Consider the following 18,152-nt stretch of genomic DNA (forward strand, 5'->3'; position numbering starts at 1 on the left):
TACCCCTCCCCTGTTCATGCTCTGTCTCTCTCTGTCCTAAAAATAAGTAAACGTTAAAAAAAAATTAAAAAATATATATATATGTATATATATACACATGTATCTAGATACATGTATATAAATGTATCTATATACATAAAATATAGTCATACACTAGGTTAAAACCCTATATATGTTTTAAAGACAAGTAATAAAATGCCTGTAACTATGCATATATTAACATCCCATAAAGGCCTGGAGTAAAATGAGTAAATGTTGACACTAAGTGGCACAAATAAGATTATAAATAGCTTCATGTGCATTAAGATTTGGCCTCCAAATGAGGCAGAGAAGATTTTGCTGCCAAAGCGCTGCAAAAAACTTTTGGATTTTCAGCGCTTTTTGAATTTTGGATAAAGGATTGGGAACCTGTAATAATTTCCTCCTATGGGCCATCTATAGGATCAGAACTCTAGGGAGCAACATCTAAAAGACACAATAAAAGCCCAAATGGAAAAACCTGTATAACAAATAGCCTTAACCACTGTTTTTAAAATATTTCCTAAGTATAAACCCTTAAGATATTCTACTCCGGATATCTTACAACTCTCCTCTGATCGGGACCGATCAGAACAGGGCAGGATTTTCGTAAAGGAGAAAATTAGGAGTGGCAGGAGCCCCTGAGGTCAGCCCAGGGCCTATGCGACTTTACAGAGGTGTTGGTATACATTTATGGCACTAAGTTCCCGGGGACCAGAACTACCTTGCACATAGAAGAAAACTTTGCCAGTTTTTCCCTCTATTCATCAAATTTTGCTTCTCAGGTAAACATGCTTGGAGTAAGAGTGGGAGTTAAGCCTCAGTGTTAGTGTCATTATGAAAGTTCCCAGATAGCATCTTCATAGTTCTTCAGAGCACATAGAAATATTGCATTTATCCTCAGAAACATCTGACATCTAGAAGGTAACAACAAAGGTACCAACAGATACAATCATAGTAACCTGAACAATGTTCCCCTTTCAGTCAACGTTTATGAATGAAACCTTTAGTGCCAGAAGCTTCGAAACGATCTAAACTGCAACCCGTACCTGAGTTCCCCAGGTCCTAGTGAGCAGCTTGCCGTGGACCCCTGGTCCGTGGCCCCGGGATCCCAGCTCCTTCCTCCGGGGCTGGGGGCGGCTCTCCGCCGCGGGGCTCCGGCCACCAGGGGGCGCTGCGGCCCCCCTCTCCCGGGAGCGGCCGAGCCAGCCCGGTGGGTGTTTCTCTCCCTCTCGCGCTCTCTCCTCCCGGCCTCACATCCGGGTCTGGAGCGCGGCCGCCGCTGTCAGTGCTGGTGCGGGCGCGTCGGGGGCCGGGCCGGGGCGCAGTAAATGGCGGCGGAGGGAGGCGGAGCGGCGGCCACGCTCAGCTCAGAGCCCCCGAAACTTTAGACTCGAAGCCCCACAACTTTCCGGGAAGTGCCGCCGCTCCGGAGAGGGGGGGGGGCGTGGACGGAAGGGGGAGCCGAGGCGGGAAGTCTGGGGGGAAGCGCCTGAGAGCCGGGGAGACTCGAACCCGCGGCGGGGGCGGTGGCGGAGTCCGCCTGTGCCTCGCGCCGCGGCGGCCCCCGCCTCCTTTCCCCGCGCCCTCCCCGCGGCCGCCGAGCCGGAGCCGGAGCTGCGCCGAGCCCGGGACTGCGCGGGGCCTCGCAGGCGGCGGCGCGCCGAGCCCAGCCGGGCCCCCTCCTCGCGACCTCCCGGCCCTGTTGCTCGGGCGCCCCCCGCGCGCGTGAGGCCGGGGCTGGGGCTCCCCGCGGCTTCGCGGGGCGAGGAGGAAGCCGGGCCGCGCACAGCCCCCGCCGTCCCGGGGTCGTGGGGCCGGGCTCCGGGTGTTGCATGCGGGGCGGGGCGGCCGTGAGCCGGAGGCGAAGATGGAAGGCTTGACGCTGAGCGATGCGGAGCAGAAATACTACTCGGATCTCTTCTCCTACTGCGACATCGAGAGCACCAAGAAGGTGGCGGCCAACGGGCGGGTGCTGGAGCTATTCCGGGCCGCGCAGCTGCCCAACGACGTGGTCCTCCAGGTAACGCCGCCGCCCTCGCCTCTGGTCGCGTCCGGGGCTCTGCCGGCCGCCGACCGGTCGCTTCCCGGCGGCTCCGGCCTCCAGCCGCCCGCCGCCAAGGGGGTGGGAGTGGGCGCCGTTTCCAGCAGCGCCGGCCGTGGGCTTGTGCCCCGGACTCCCCAGCTGCAGGCTGGGGCCGCAGGTGCCCGGGTGGCCCGGACTCGCGGCGCGGTCGAGGGGGAGGGGTCGCTGTTAGAGGACAAAAGTCACGCAGAGATACGGTGGGGGGCGGGGGGCGGAGGTCTGTGTATTCTCGCTCAAGAACCTAAGTCCAGTATTTCTCGGCTGCCTCTCAAAATCTGTATTTTTCACAACTGGAAGAGTAACTTCAGATGAAGGATGTCGGATTGTTACCATGCCTTTCTTTGAATCGTAGATCCTGATATATAACATAGCTCTCCGGATCCTGCAGAGTAGTAAAGTTATCAGTATAGGTAAAATGTTTTTTAAATTCTTGAATAAGCCAGCGGGCGAGACAAAGTGGGTTTTGTAGGAATCGAAGAAGCCTTTTTCTTAAGGAAGCTGAATTCTTGGGGAGATCAAAAATTTGAATTTATAGCTAGTAGTTTGCAAGTAGATATGGAAAGAACTTGTAATTATAGAACGTGTGGCTGATGTAAACTGGACAGTTTTTTGATGCACATTCGGTAACATTTAGTGGAACTTAGGGATTGGGGTTGGGAGATAAGTAAGTATTGAGCAGCTGGAAGTCAGACGTGCCTGTTTGCCTCAATCAGATCCGCAGCTCTAGAGGAGCAAGCAGAGTACATTTTAAGCTTTCTCTATCACATCTGTTTTTAAAATGGAAGGTTTCCTAGAAGTTCTTACCTAATTTATGTGGTGAACATTATTGTTACTCTGTTTAATGATTCATCGCTGCTGGTAAGAGTCTGTCTAAACAGCATATCAGGAGCAGTTTTTAAGCTTTCATCTTTGTGATGATCCAAGCCAGGTTACCCACCTCTCCAAAACCTAAAGCCGTATGCATGGGTGTAATGTAGTATACCCCAGAGGGCACTGAATCAGGAGGTTTGAGGCCTGGGTCTTTGACCCCATTTTATTGTGAACTGGCAGTGTGACTTTGGGCCAGGCACTTCCACTCTTCAAGTGTAAGCGTTGCTCATCTGAAGAGTGAGAGTCCGGTTTCTTCCAACAGTTCTGGAGGCATAAAAATGTCCATAAAGGTCTCTGTTTTCGAAGTTAACCTGTGCATGAACTATGACCAAGTTGAAGGAGCTCTGTCCTTTTGCATAATTTTGTGTGTGTCATAATGCTTTTTAAAAAACCTTGGGAGGAAAAGTTGGGTGTCTTAGATAACGACAGCTGGGAGTCTCAAAGCCATGCTGCCATAAAGGGACAAAACGTAAATATTTTAGGCTTTGCTGGCTACTTATGGTCGAACATTCTTCTTTGTTTTTGTTTTTGCTACTCTTTAAGAAGGTGAAAGCCATTCTTAGCTCAGGAGCATACCAAACAGGGCCTGTAGTTTGCCAACCCTTGCTAAAAAGAATGGTGGTGGCAGTGTGGGGTTCTCTACTTCCTCCGATGGCTTTGGGGTTAGACCTTTAGCCAGAATGTGCTCATTAATGATATTCCTTTTTTTGTAGCAATAACAAAACATACTTTCAAGTCATTTAGGAACTAAAATTAATGAGAAACTTCCCAAGTTCTGTTTCAGTTTATGTTTTTGGGGAGGGGGAGCCGAAATAAACTGACATATACACACACACACACACACACACACACACACATATGTGTGTGTGTGTGTGTATATATATATTTAATTATATATATTTAATTATATATATATATTTTAACTTTTAAAATCTTTTTATTTATTTTCGAGAGAGACAGAGTGTGAGTAGGGGAGGGACAGAGAGAGAGAGAGAGAGGCAGACACAGGATCTGAAGCAGGCTCGTGGGGTTCGAACCCAGAAACCGTGAGATCATGACCTGAGCTGAAGTCGGACGCTTAACCGACTGAGCCACCCAGGTGCCCCTAAACCGACTTATATTTTTAATAGTGCATGAAGACTTTAGGACTTTTAATGTATTATTTAGTAGTATTTAGGATAGACAAATCAGCATTACCCTTTGCTTGAAATATGTTTAATCCAAGTTATTTTTGTGTTTTTCTCAGGTTTATTAATATTCGAAAAGAAATTTCTATTGCCTTTTTGTATAAAGAGAGGGCATAAATACCATAAATATTCAGGATTCAGTTACAAGTCGGAAGCTGCAGAAACTTGCTGAAGCAGAACTCTTACAGTAATACATACTAAATAGTATTATGGATATCTTGAAGGCAGTTTACTTAAAAATCAGCCTAAAGTGTAAAATGTGAGCTAAAAGGGGAATTGGATTTAGTTCTTTTAAGAGAGTTTGGGATTGTCTGAAGACAGTCCTTTGTTGCTTTCTAAGTGGGATACATTTGGGTCAGCTCCTGTATATTGAGTGAGTTACTTAACTGGACTAGGTGTTGCAGGCCATCACAAGAGGAGTAAGAAGCTCTCAAGGACCTTGTAAATTACAGGGATACCCGTGTGTAACATGAAGCACCCATGTGAATGCCATAGGAGAGGTGCAGAAGAGGTTATGGTCAGGAAAGCCTTCTTGACTTGAGATGGACATTAAATTAGTATGGAGGGAGAGCAGTGGGTCGGATAAGACTTTCAGACAGAGAAAAAAACAAGACCGAAGTTGGAAAGGGGAGGAGGAGCCTTTTCAAGAACTAGCAGATTTAAGGTTTGCTGAAGCTGCAGTATATTTGGGGGATAATGGAACATAGAGTTAGAAAGAGACCATACTGAGAAAGACCCTAAAGAAGGCAGAAGATTTCATATTTCAGTAAGCAGTGGAGACTCATTAATGGTTTTTGACCTTGGGTGGGGGGTGAGGAGGAGGCTTTGCAGTGGTCTGGAATGGATCCTGGGTGATGGGCATTCCAACCAGGGTAACAGCTGCGCATTAGGAAACAGGTCTGGATGAACAGGTCTGTTACTGAAGGGCTGCTGGCTAGACACTATGTGAGGTGCTTTGTTGGATAATGTTTAATTGAGGCCAAATTATCAAGGCTGGGTGGAGAGCTTTGAACTAATTGTGAAGGTAACAGGGAGTTGTAGTGTAAGAGAAATGACTCATAAAAGCCATGCTTTACAAGGCCTTTAGATCAGTGCAGCAGGAGTTAGAGGGAAGAAGCTGGAGATGAATTTGGGAACACATTCTCTGTTGAGAATGGTGAGGAGCGAGGCCACGGTGCTCAAATGCAGGAGTGGGGGAGACACCGGGGAGGATGATTTTATCTCCCAGGGGCATTTGGTGCTGTTCGGAGACATTTTGGGTTGTCCTAACTCGTAAGGAAGGAGCAATTCTCCCGGCATCTAGCAGACAGAGGCCCGCGATGCCACTAAACATCCTACAGTGCATAGGCCAGCCCCCCAACAAAGATTTATCTAACCCCAAATGCCGGTCAGTGGTGCTGAGATTGAGACATCCTCACCTGGACTCTGGACTCTGGTGGTAACCGTGGAACAGCAAAGGAGGCTAGAACTTCATAGAAATTATGAAGATAGATTTGATGGGCCTGGGTTACCTAGTGATATTTAGATGAGGGAAGGGTAGAGCAAGGATTATTCTTTGTTGGATCTACTCACCGCCTAAAAAGGGGGCAGGAAGAGTCTGGTTTTAGGTAAAAGATACTGGCAATTTGACTTCTGGCATTTTGAGATGGCAATGGAAATCTTCAGGAGATATTTGGAAACATGGATGTTTGTCCCCACTGAGTGCTTGTTCTTACGGTGAAATTCAGATATTTGGGGTGTCTTCTCTGCTTTTCTCACCTAAGTATTTTGGGGGTGGGGGGCAGGCAGCTTCTTACACTGTGGGCATGCATGTACACATCAGGGCTTTGATTGATGTAGTAGTTTTCAGCATTTGTTAATAAAAGTCATGAGAAGGCTGAGTCATCTGGGAGAATGAGTGTAGAAAACAAAGAACAGAGGGCCGAGAACTGAAGGGGGAAGGAGCTGGCATTTATTGAGTGCCTATTATGTTTCTTTTACTGGGCAAATCATTTTCATGTAAGAACTCATTTGATGCTTACAACAACCCTGTAAAGTGTATTATTTTTTATTTATTAACTAGGCACCTGATAGGCAGAGAAGTTAAATCATCTGTTCGTGAATAAAGCGTCTCTCCTTTACCGTTATTCCTTGTTACCTTTCAGATCTTTCTTACTTTCACTGTTCATGTGATTGGTTTGCCCATAGTTCTCCTAAAGAGTGGAGATTTAAGATTGTTTGATTTTGAGTTATGTGTGGATTTCCTTCTCTGCATGGTCAATAGTTTCATGTATGATGATGTCTTGAGACACAGCCACTTAAGAGAAATAGGAAGATTCTTGTAGTTGGTATCCTATGCACACAGAGACACAATTTTATATTACTACAGCTGGCAGACATCTTAAAGTATGTTCATTACCCTGGTTTTGGAATGGTAGAGTCAGTGCTGTTCTGAGTTGAAAGGTTTGTTTTGGGGGGGTGCCTGGGTGACTCGGTTGGTCGAGCGTCCCACCCTTCGTTTTGGCTCAGGTCATGATCTCATGGTTTGTGAGATTGAGCCCCTCGTTGGGCTCTGTGCTGAAAACTCAGGGCCAGCTGTGGAGTCTCTCACCCTCTCTCTCTGCCCCTCCCCTGCTCGCAGGAGCTCTCACACTCTCAAAATAAGTAAATAAACTTTTTTTTTTTTTAAAGAAAGGTTCGTTTTTGTAGACTGTCAGTAGACAAAGTGAATGAGCTACAGCTTTATAGAATTATGCTTAACAACAGAGAGGAACAGGACTGGGTGGAGAAAAATTTGGTTCATAGGATATAATCATGAGGAGTTTTGCTCTTTGCTGAGCAAAAAAAATTCATTGACTTCAAGATCACCTGATCTAGAAATAATTTATTTTATTTTTTAAAGACGAGGGAAAGTATGCTACCACACTAATCAGTATGTTTTCTTAGCTTTTACTTGGAGCCCCTACTTTGGGAAATGTTTTAAAACTACATACAAATTTTCAGTGCGTAATAGTTTGAGAAAAGGTTCTAGTACTAATGGTTCTTTTATTGAAGGTTCTAACCAGTGTGTCCCTATTAATGAAGCTGAAGAAATGTCTTAGATCATTTGTGTTGAGCAACATCTTGGTAGAATATTTGAGTAACACATTAATTTAATGGGTGAAAATGACAACAGTGACACATAAACCATTTTGCTTTTCTCTTGAAATTTGTTCAATTATAAGATTTATTCATTAGTGATAGTATTAACGTAAGGAAAGAGAGCCTCATTTGTTCACTGAAAGTTATAAACTTAATACAATAAATGTCAGGTTTGTTGTTCTGGAGCAGTGATTTCTTTTTTATTTGTAATTTCTGGATCATTGAAACAGTTACAACAAACTACAAAAACAATCTTGCCTTAATCAGACACTTTCCTATATACAGCTGAAAAGCATACTGTTTGTGACAGAAGTGACACTTAATGGTTTTCTGTAGTATCCTATTTGCTTTTTAAATTTGTTTTTCCTATATCATTGCTAGTTTTAGCCTTTTATTTTTGCTTTTAAATGAATAGCCCAGAGTTAGTGTCTTAGTATTTTGGGAATTCATGCTAAGCATTTTGATGGAGCTGTAGAAGAGCATACAGGCCGGTATAAGGAGCTCTAAACATGGGAGGCAAGTTCCAGTCCTGTCTGTAGCCAGCCTTGTGACCTTGAACAGATCACTTAATGTCTGGATTTTCTTTCTCACAGCCTGAAGAGATTGGATTGGGTTTTTCTTTTCTTTTTTTTAAATGTTTGTTTATTTATTTTGAGAGAGCATGAGCTGGTGGCACTCACGAGGCTGAAGAAGAGAGAATCTTAAGCAGTCTCCACCCTCAGCATGGAGCCTGTCCCTGTCCCGGAGGCTCTGCCTCCCAACTGTGAGATCATGACCTGAGCCGGAAATCAAGAGTCCCAACGCTTAATTGACTCAGCACCCCTGGATTGGGTTTTTCAAAGAAACGTGTTAGAGTGTTGAAATGGCCACTGTGTCCAGCCACACCCTTAAGAACATAGTGCACAGTCCTGAAATTAGTTGTCCACTGTTTTAACAGTAGAATTGATTTCTTTTACAAGTTTTGGAGATTTGATGAGGAGAATCTCAGCCTGGAATGCTGAAGGGACTTTGTATACATGAGGGAACTGCTGAAAGGTTTGTAAGGTCCGTAGATATTTGGCCAGTGAGAATTTGAAATGGGTGATACAACTTGGCATTTATCACCTTTTGCCTCATATAGGTTTCATTGTTTGTAGCCTTTCCTGTGATATAGATGCATCTTCATTCATCTTTTCCGTCCTTTACCTCTATAAAAGAATCTACGGGGGCACTTGGGTGACTCAGTCGGTTGGGCATCTGACTTCAGCTCAGGTCATGATCTCACAGCTCGGGAGTTTGAGCCCCCCGTCGGGCTCTGCTGACAGCTCAGAGTCTGGAGCCTGCTTCGGATTCTGTGTCTCCCTCTCTCTCTCTCTGCCCCTCCCCCACTGGCACTCTGTTCCTCTGTCAAAAATAAACATTAAAAGAAAATAATCTCGTCTGATCGGTTGCATATATAGGCGTGACATAAAAATCAGGGTGTAATAAGTTCAGCTCAGAAATCTTTTTTTAAATTCATACCATACACTAAGTTTCATTGAAATTTGGTAAATAGGACTTTGGCCTTTAAAAAAAAATGCTGTATCTTTTCTTCGTTTTGTTTCAAGAATTGACTTTATGTTGAATTTGAATCTACCTTCTTAAATGATGAAGCCAGAATTTATAAGATCATGTATCTCCTACCTCTTTTGGGTTGTGGATTCCTTTGAAATTCTGGTGCACCTACACGACATCTGTCTAAAAAATACAATCACACAAAATTTTGCATATAATTTGAGGTTGCTAGCCTTCCTCCAATTTAGTCAGGCTCATCCCATGGACATCTATGTTAAGAAAGTTTTGAGGACGGGCAGACAGGCCTGTGAAATGCCAAACATAATGTTTGTCTTAAGTCAGTTTCGTATGTTTTCATGAATACTTCTTAATGGCTACTATTTATATTCAGGGTATATATATAATAACAGTGGTAAAAAATCAGGAATTTTTCTTGCCTTCATGGATTATGCTAATGTTAAAAAGGAAAAGAACCGTGTATAGTTAATACAGAATCATTGCCGACTTGGGGACCTACTTAGTTGTAGGGGAAGGTTCCTCTGAGGAGAAATGGATGGAGATAAGGGAGCGAGAATGAGATGTTCACGTGGAGGGAAAGCATGTGAAGGGCCTGAAGTTTGAAGAGCTTAATGTGTTTGAGGAAATGAGAAGCTGGAGCCCTTGGGCAGGGGGAGAACATGGCAGGGACCACACACTGCAGGGCCTTGTACCCAGCGGTACGGGGTTTGGATTTTAAATATGCGAAGTTTCTGTTAAGGGAGTAGCATCATCTATATTGTTGGGGTTTTTTTTTTAAATTTTTTTTTTGTTAACGTTTATTTATCTTTGAGAGAAGAGACAGAGTGGGAGTGGGAGAGGGGCCGAGAGAGAGGGAGACACAGAATCGGAAGCAGGCTCTAGGCTCCGAGCTGTCAGCACAGAGCCCGATGGGGGGCTCAAACTCACGAGTGGTGAGATCATGACCTGTGCTGAAGTTGGACACCCAACCGAATGAGCCACCCAGGCGCCCCTAGCTATATTGTTTTTTAAAGTTTCTCCCGCTGTGTAGAGCGAAGAGCAAACAGAAACAGATTGGCCAGTGGATATGCAATAGCTCAGATGGGAGATGACCGTGGCTTAACAGTAGTGCGGTGGCAGTGGATGGAGAGGAGTGGACATAGTGGAGATACTTTGAGGTGGTAAAAATAGGAGGACATGATAATGGATTGGATATGGAACATGAGGGAGAAGGAAGAACTCAGGGATGTTGCGGGAAGTCACTGTTCTTACGGTTGGGAGAGGAATGGGTTTTGGGGGGCGGGTGGTTTGGTGTGTGGTGGAAAGGTAGTCGTGAATTCAGGAGGGGGTTTTTTGGTTTTTTTTTGTTGTTGTCCTAGGCTCTTAGAATGCTGCAAGATTGTCAGGGGTGCCTCTACCAGAGGGGATTGAACATATTTGGCTTGCAGATGTCCATTTGAAGATTATCAATGACACTTAAAAGCCAAGAACGTAGATGAAATCAGGGAGGAAGAGAAGGAAGAGATGACAGGGAGGAAAGAAAAAAGACTGACTAGAAATGCAAAGAACCCTGAGGAATGCAGTACATTTCTAAGTTGGGTAAACTGGAAGGCCGCTAGGAAGGAAGCTAAGAAGGACAGTCAGAGAGAGGTTGTAGGGAAATTGGGAATGTATATTGGACCGTGCCATGGATGCCAAGCAATGCAAGTATTTGAGGAAAAGAATGGTTAACTGTGTTGAGTTTGGTTGGCTGAGAAGTTGGGAAGATGTGGGCAGAAATATGGCCATTGGATTTGGCAGTCTAGAGGTCATCGGTAACTTGGATGAGCCAATTTCATGGACTGGTAGAGATGGAAACCAGATTTGAGTGACTTGAGGGATATCCGATGGCCCAGGAATTAGAGACAGAGTGTATAGTGTTTGAAAGCTGTTTGCAGATGAAAGGAAACAGACGGTGGGGTAGAAGCTAGAGGTGTATGAGGATATACAGGAAGTCTTCCTTCCTTCCTTCCTTCCTTCCTTCCTTCCTTCCTTCCTTCCTTCCTTCCTTCCTTCCTTCCTTCCTTAGTATAAAACATACTGCAGCATGATTTTAGTTGTTAGGATAAAAAGGGAAGAAAGGAAGATGAAGGAAGCATTGAAAAAGCAAGATTGTTCAGGAGCCCAACTGCACAGAGAATGGACTTAAAAGAAAAGGGATCCCTTCCTCAATTTTGAAAGGGGGGAAGAAGGAAGAACATGGATATAGAGACAAGTAGGTACATAGATTCAGTGCAGGAGAATTCTGATGTTCCAGCCTAATAGTTTCTACGTGTTTTACATACTGAGGCAAAAATAACAGTTTAATAGTGGGAACAATCTGAATATGAAAGAAACAAAAAATCTACTTACAGTAGCATCAGAAAGAATACATATTTAGGAATACATTTAACAAAAGATGAGGTGCCTGGCTAGTTCAGTTGGTAAAGCATGAAACTCTTGATCTTGGGGTTGTATGCTCGAGCCCCACATTGGGTGTAGAGATTACTTAAAAATAAAATCTTGGGGCATCTGGGTGGCTTAGTGAGTTAAGCATCTAACTTGATTTTGGCTCAGGTCATGATCCCAGGATTGTGGGATTGAGCCCCATGTTGGGCTCTGTGCCGAGTTGAGCATGGAGCCTGCTTGGGATTCTCTCTCTCCCTCTGCCCCTCTCCCTTGTTTGCATGTGTTCTCTCTCAAAATAAATAAATAAACAAATAAATAATAAAAATAAGTAAAAATAAAATCTCAATCTCTCTCTCTCTTTCTCTCTCTTTTTTGTTAAAGAATCACTGGGCGCCTGGTTGGTTCATTCAGTTAACCAGCTGACTCTTGGTTTCAGCTCAGGTCATGATCTCACAGTCTGTGAGTTGTAGCCCTGCCTCGAGCTCTGTGCTAACAGTGTGGAGCCTGCTTGGGATTCTCTCCCTCTCACTATCCCTCCCTACTGTGCTCGTGCATGTTCTCTCTCTGTCTCTCAAAATAAGTAAATGATATTAAGAAAAAAAAAACACCCAAGATTTTTATACTACAAAATATTACTAAGAGTTATTAAAGATTTAGGGGCACCTGGGTGGCTCAGCCAGTTGAGCGTCCAACTCTTTGCCCCAGGTCATGATCCCTGGATCTGCTTAAGATTCTTTCTTTCCCTCTGCCCCTCTCCCCGACTGGTGCACTCTTTTTCTCTAAAAAAAAAAAAAAAAGATTAAAGATTTAAATAAATGTTTTAAAGTTGTATTTATTTTGAGAGAGAGCACACACATGCACGAACAGGATAGGGGTAGAGAGAGAGAATCCTAAGCAGGCTCCATGTTCAGCATGGAGCCAATCACAGGGCTCGATCTCACAACTGTGAGATCATGACCTGAGTCGAAATCAAGAGTTAGAGAGGCTTACCTTGACTGAACCACCCAGGTGGCTGAAGATTTAAATAAATGGAGAGACAGTCTGTTCATAGATTGGAAGATTGGATGTTGTTAAGAGGACAGTGGTTCCCAAACTGACCTGTAGATTCAACCAGATCCCTATCAAAATCCTAGGAGGCATTTTTGTAGAAATTGTCAAGCAGATCCTAAAATTTATAGGGAAATGTAAAGGACCTAGAATAGCCAAAACAAAGGAAATAGAAGATTTGCCCTACCTAATTTTAAAACTTACTTTAATCTACATTAGTCAAGACAGTGATTGGCATAAGACTAAGCATGATAATTAATTGAACAGAAATGAGAGTCCGGAAATGAACACTTAGCATTTATGATCACCTGATTATGAAAAAAGTATCAGGACAGTTTGATGAGGGAAGGATAGTCTTTTCATCCAATGGTGCTTCGATACCCATATGTTTAAAATATGGACTTGGATGTATGGTTGTATATACTTCACACCATACACAAAAATTATCTCAAAATAATCATAGACTTAATTGTAAAATCTCCAAACTATAAAAATTCTAGGAGACACTGGAGAAAATCTTTTTGATCTTGTGTCAAGAATAGTTCTTAGATGACACCAAAAGCATGAATTGTAAAAGAAAATACAAATTGGACTTCATTAAAATGTTTAAAAACTTTATCACTCCAGAGGATATTTAAGAAAGTAAAAAGACAAGACGCAGACTGGCAGAAAATAGTTACGTATTACAAACATAGTATAGGTCTTTAATCTAGAACATATAAAGAAATTTTACAAGTCAGTTATAAAGAAAAAAACCCAATTAAAAATGAGCAAAAGATTTTAATAGATATTTCACCAAAGGAGAAAATAGAAGTGGCCAAGAAGCATATGAAAGGATGTTCAGTGTTGTTAGTCATTAAGGAAATGCTGATTAAACCACAATGATATGTTGTCACACACCCACTCGAAGGTCAGTAATTAAAAAGACTGACATTACATGGTATTGTGGAGAAACTGGAACCCTTCTACACTGTTCTTCGAAATGTAAGTGGTACAGCCATTTTGGAAAACAGTTTGGCTCTTCCTTAAAAAGTTAAACAAGCTTATCAAATGAATCAGTAATTCCACTAACAAGACCTACCCCAAAGAAATGAAAATGTGTGCACATAAAGAATTGCAAATGTCTCTTAAGAGCATTATTCACAACAGTCAGAAGTTGGAAAACAATCCAGCTGTCCATCAAATGATGAATGGATAAACAAAATATGGTATATTCATATGATGGAGTACGATTCTGATAGGAAAAAATTGCTGGTAAATACTACAACAAAGGTGAATGTCAAAAACATTGTAAGTGATAGAAGCCAGATACAAAAGAGTACATATTATGTGTTTGCATTTATATGAAATGTCTAGAAAAGAACAGTGGTTACCTGAGGCCAGGGTAGGAGTGGAGACACTAGAGGAAAACATTTGGGGCGATAGTGAAGTTCTAACTTCGGATTGTGGTGATGATGTACAACTCTGTACATTTTCTTAAAATTCAATGAATCGTATGCTCACCATGGTCTAACTTTATGGTATATAAATTATACCTCAAACTGTAAATTTTTTTGAAGATGGTTTTGCAGGGTAGGGTAATATGTATGAAATAGTCATCTTGGAGAATGTGAAAGGTGACTGCTGTAGAGAATAAAGGGCCCTCTACTGTGTGTATAATACAGTTCTAATTACAAAACCTCAATATCGCTTATATAATGTGGCGTTTGTTAAGGACCTTCTGTTTTGGACGTGATATGAAAAGTGATACATTGATAATTTTTATGTGTAGAAGAGATTGCCATATGAAGATTCATTACAGCCAAGTATATTTACATGAAGCACCAGGATGATAATTCGGGCTTACATTTACTCACTGCTTCTGTGTGCTGGCTCTGCACGCTTTATCTGGTATTCAATTTTTTATATGTACTTTATTTAATAGATTTAGAAGTGGCTGAAAAGTTGTGATTTAGAGCGAATTGAGACCAGTTTCTATCTGTTGACTTTAGGTTGTATGCTGAATTTATACACACTTAACTAAGATATCTTAGTTTTTTGGAAAATTGCAGAAACATAATGCCTCAAAGATAGCATGAGTTTGAAATAATCATGCCTGGTAAGTAGTGACTTGATGGAATAGTAGTTTTATTTTTTTTTAATTTAATTAATTAATTTATTTATTCATTTATTTATGTATTTGGAATAGTAGTTTTAATCTGTAGGAAGGACTGCTTCCAGTTGTCGTCTTCTATTGGAATAATCACTGTCACGATCATTAATCTTTTTGTAGCTAAAAGCGTCTACTGTTACTCCGAAGCACTGATTTGGCATCTTTGTGTTTCTAAATTATTGTATCCAGTGTGAGTTTGCATAAGTACATAGATCTGGAACCAAATCCTCACAGTTATACAGTATTAATATGCTCCTTTGTATAAAAAATAGCTGCTAATGGTGCTGATCTAAGAGAGATCTTTGCTTCCTGTCCATGGATTATGTCAAATGTTGTATGTGGAAATAGAAATATCTATATCCTTGACAAATCATTGTCTGTAAACTAAGGATTATTGATTTGTATCTCATTTATGACTAGAAGGATCAGAGGTATGTTTAAACTAGAGTGTTTATTTATATTATATTTTTTAATAGTTAACTTAGAAGAGTTCATATTTTTTCTAGAGCACTTAATTATATTCCATAGAAAAGTTTTTCATTATAACACCCTTATAATATTGTGTCAACAAGTATTGAGTCCTGTATAGTTAGAATAGCCTAGACTTTGGAATGTGACAGTTCTACATTTGAATATTCACTTGATGCTTATTAGCTCTCTTGCCCTGAACAAGTAACTGAACTTCTCGTAAAGACTCCCATTTCCTCGTTTGTAGACTGGGGATAATACCAGATAATGCCAGAAGTTTTCATAGTACCAAACTGAAATGAAGTGTAAACATCTAGCAGAGTGCCTGGTTCTAAGAGGGTGATCACATAAGTTTCATTCAGTCAAACTCTGCTTATATGAGAAAACTCCCAATTTATAGGATCTTGTCTTTAATAGTAAAAATCTCTCCGTATTTCTTCCAACCTAGATTTATACCTTTTGTTATTTTTGTTGCACGAAATTAATAATACTGCCCCCAATCCTTTGATCCTATCAGTAATGCCACTTGTTTCACCATTTTACTATGTAATTAGAGGATTTGTTCTTCTGAAGTGAAGTATACCACCAAAAGACTATAATAAAGGATGATTTTAAGGTTTTGATCTTATGTAGCTTGCAGAATGATTATAACCATTAACAGAAATAAAGAAGTGAGGAGGATTGTGTAGTTTTGTGGGGAGACATTGTGCTGAAGTTTGAATGTGCTGGGTGAGATGCCATGTTAGTCCGTCTGTGTAGCAAGATTCGTGGGCATTTCAAAGCTGGAGAGTCACAGCTTAGTGGCTTTAAAGCTTGTGCGGACCTGATGGTGATTTCTGACTGAGGCCGTTCACTAAACATGAGGATTGCAAACTTCATTATATCTGAAACGTTCTTTTGCAATAAATGGTAAATTGCACTTTTGTCATAGCGATTTTGTCACAGATTTTGTCATAGGTGTTCTCGCTTAAGTTCTCAGAGTTTTTGTGACATTTTTTTTGAGACTGTTAGGAAAGCAAGGTGGATGTGGAAGTATTATATTTGCCTGAAATTAGTCTAGCCTCCATAAAGTTGAACCTTGGATGTTAAACCCAGAAGCATTTGCATATTTAATGTAAGAGATTTTAGTTCGTAAGCGGTCCCCAAAGACATCCACATGTAGTGTGATTGCATTTTGGCTGAGGAATGCTATCAGTATCTCACTGCAGCTTCCTGATTCTTACTTAACACAAGATCTCATTTAATCCTTATAGTAAGCCTGCCAGGTATTGGTATTCAAATGTATGCTTTTAGGATACTCTAGAATTAGTGAGTTCTTGAAGATTTGTGGACAAATTCCTTGAAAGTCAGTTACCCTGTAGCATTGCTATACCATTTTGCGGCGGGGGGAGGGGGGGATAGATCTGTTGAATTCTGTCCATATATTTAAAATACTTATTTCCTATTTAATATCCTATAATTACATTATCATTAACTCAACAATCACTATACAACACCTATCATCACCATCATATGCACCCAGAGCACGGAGTATGTAGAGATGAGGGAAAGATAGTTGGTTCCTGCCCTTTCTGTTAAGCTCCAATAGTCTAGCACAGTAACTGCCTATCAGGTTCATGACCATATCCCAGACACATTTTTGGTAGTTACATGTTTGCTGAATGTTGAATGAATGAGCATGAATTTATCTTTTTTTTCCCAAAAGTATGTATGCTTATCACTAACTTTAATAGATACTATAATAATAATAATAATAACAGTACTAACAAATGTTGTTGTGTAGTACCTAATGTGTGCCAGCTACTGTTATCTTTATTTATTTATTTAAACATTTTGTTTTTTGTTTGTACCAGTGGGGGAGGGGCAGAGAGAAGGAGAGACAGAATCCCAAGCAGGTGGGGCCCAAACTCACAAGCTACGAAATGATGATCTGAATTGAGATCAGGAGTCGGATGTTTAACTGACTGTACCACCCAGGTGCCCCTACTGTCCCTCTTTTTAAAATGAAGACTCAGAGGGGATAAGTAACTTCTCCAAGATCACACAGCTAGTAAATGGTAGAGTTGGGATTTAAGTCGTCTCTTTTTTAACCACTATGTTCTACTTCCTAAGTATTATATGAGTAATACTTATTATCCTACTTCTATGCTTCTGTCTTTGCCCTCTAGCATATCTAAAATACTCTAAATTCCCAAAGAAGAACTTTAAAATTACTTGACATTTCCAGACCTTGTTGAGACGCCCGTACCTGCGTGCAGGTTGCCCGTAGTGCTGGGAGTCCTGTTAGAATCTAACAGCTAGAAGACCTCTTTACCTGTATCATTCAGGCACATGGCTTCCAACATTGTGTAAATAAAACTTAAAAATACTTTCTTCTGCTACGTTTATTTAGATGACACTGATTATTTTCAGCTAAGTATATTAATTTTATTAAAGGGATAAAGTTAAAAACTATTTTTATGTAAAACTTTTATTTAAAGACTAAGAACATTCTAATAGATTGTTAAGCTGAGCACTTCTGTTTGCTAAAGCAAAGTTAGTCAAGATCTCCTCTAGGAAATCTGGGTAACATTCATTTATTTGGCTTTTTTGAGGGCCTGCTTAGCTTCAGAGGATTGAAACTTGGAAGAGAGTTCATGGAAACATGGTTTGGATCTGCTTAGCATAGAGGTGGCAGCTTATGCCATAGGTATGAAGAAGATCAGACAGGATGACTTTGTTGAGTGAAAGAAAGAGGAAGCCTGAGGTAGCTGCTTGGGACGTTGGAGGAAAATGAACAGAGAGGCAAGGAAAGACAGCGTGTCCTGGAAAGAGTAGTCTGTCACATGCCACAAAACTCAATATTGGGTTTCAGGGAGGTGTTAAGAGTGGAAGTCAGATTTCTTGCTGACAAGTTAGTATATTGCTTTCAAAAAACATTTTTTTTAAGTTTGTTTTAAAGTTTGCTTTTTTTTTTTTTTTTTTTGAGAGAGGGAGAGAGAGCACTTGAGTGTGAGTTGGGGAGGGGTAGAGAGAGAATCCCAGGCTCTGTACTGTCAGTATGGAGCCCGATGCGGGCTTGAACCAACAAATTTGAGATCATGACCTGAATTTGAAACTAAGAGTGGGATGCTTAATCAAGACTGAGCCACACAGGCGCCACTCAAAAATATTTTTTAATTTAGACTTTTGGTTAACTCCTACTAGATTTTTTTTTTTTTAACATTCTCCCCATTGTTATTGAGGTTTTACTTTCTCTTCCGTGGCA

At 41.4% G+C, this 18,152-nt stretch overlaps 1 protein-coding gene across 7 annotated transcripts in view; it reads left to right on the forward strand.

The window, feature by feature from the left end:
- The first annotated feature begins 1,483 nt into the window (after positions 1 to 1,483).
- The window catches only part of REPS1 (RALBP1 associated Eps domain containing 1), an 86,864-nt gene continuing 70,195 nt past the window's right edge, over positions 1,484 to 18,152 (forward strand). Inside the window, exon 1 of one of the 7 annotated variants that reach the window (XM_027056772.2) lies at positions 1,484 to 2,041. In XM_027056772.2, the coding sequence (XP_026912573.1) occupies positions 1,889 to 2,041 (153 nt within the window). In that variant the 5' untranslated portion in view covers positions 1,484 to 1,888. The remainder of the gene's footprint in view (positions 2,042 to 18,152) is intronic. The other 6 variants (XM_027056769.2, XM_027056768.2, XM_027056767.2 and 3 more) reach the window with 6 other exon arrangements.

Source organism: Acinonyx jubatus, chromosome B2, assembly GCF_027475565.1.
Source record: "Acinonyx jubatus isolate Ajub_Pintada_27869175 chromosome B2, VMU_Ajub_asm_v1.0, whole genome shotgun sequence".
Classification (NCBI taxonomy): domain Eukaryota; kingdom Metazoa; phylum Chordata; class Mammalia; order Carnivora; family Felidae; genus Acinonyx; species Acinonyx jubatus.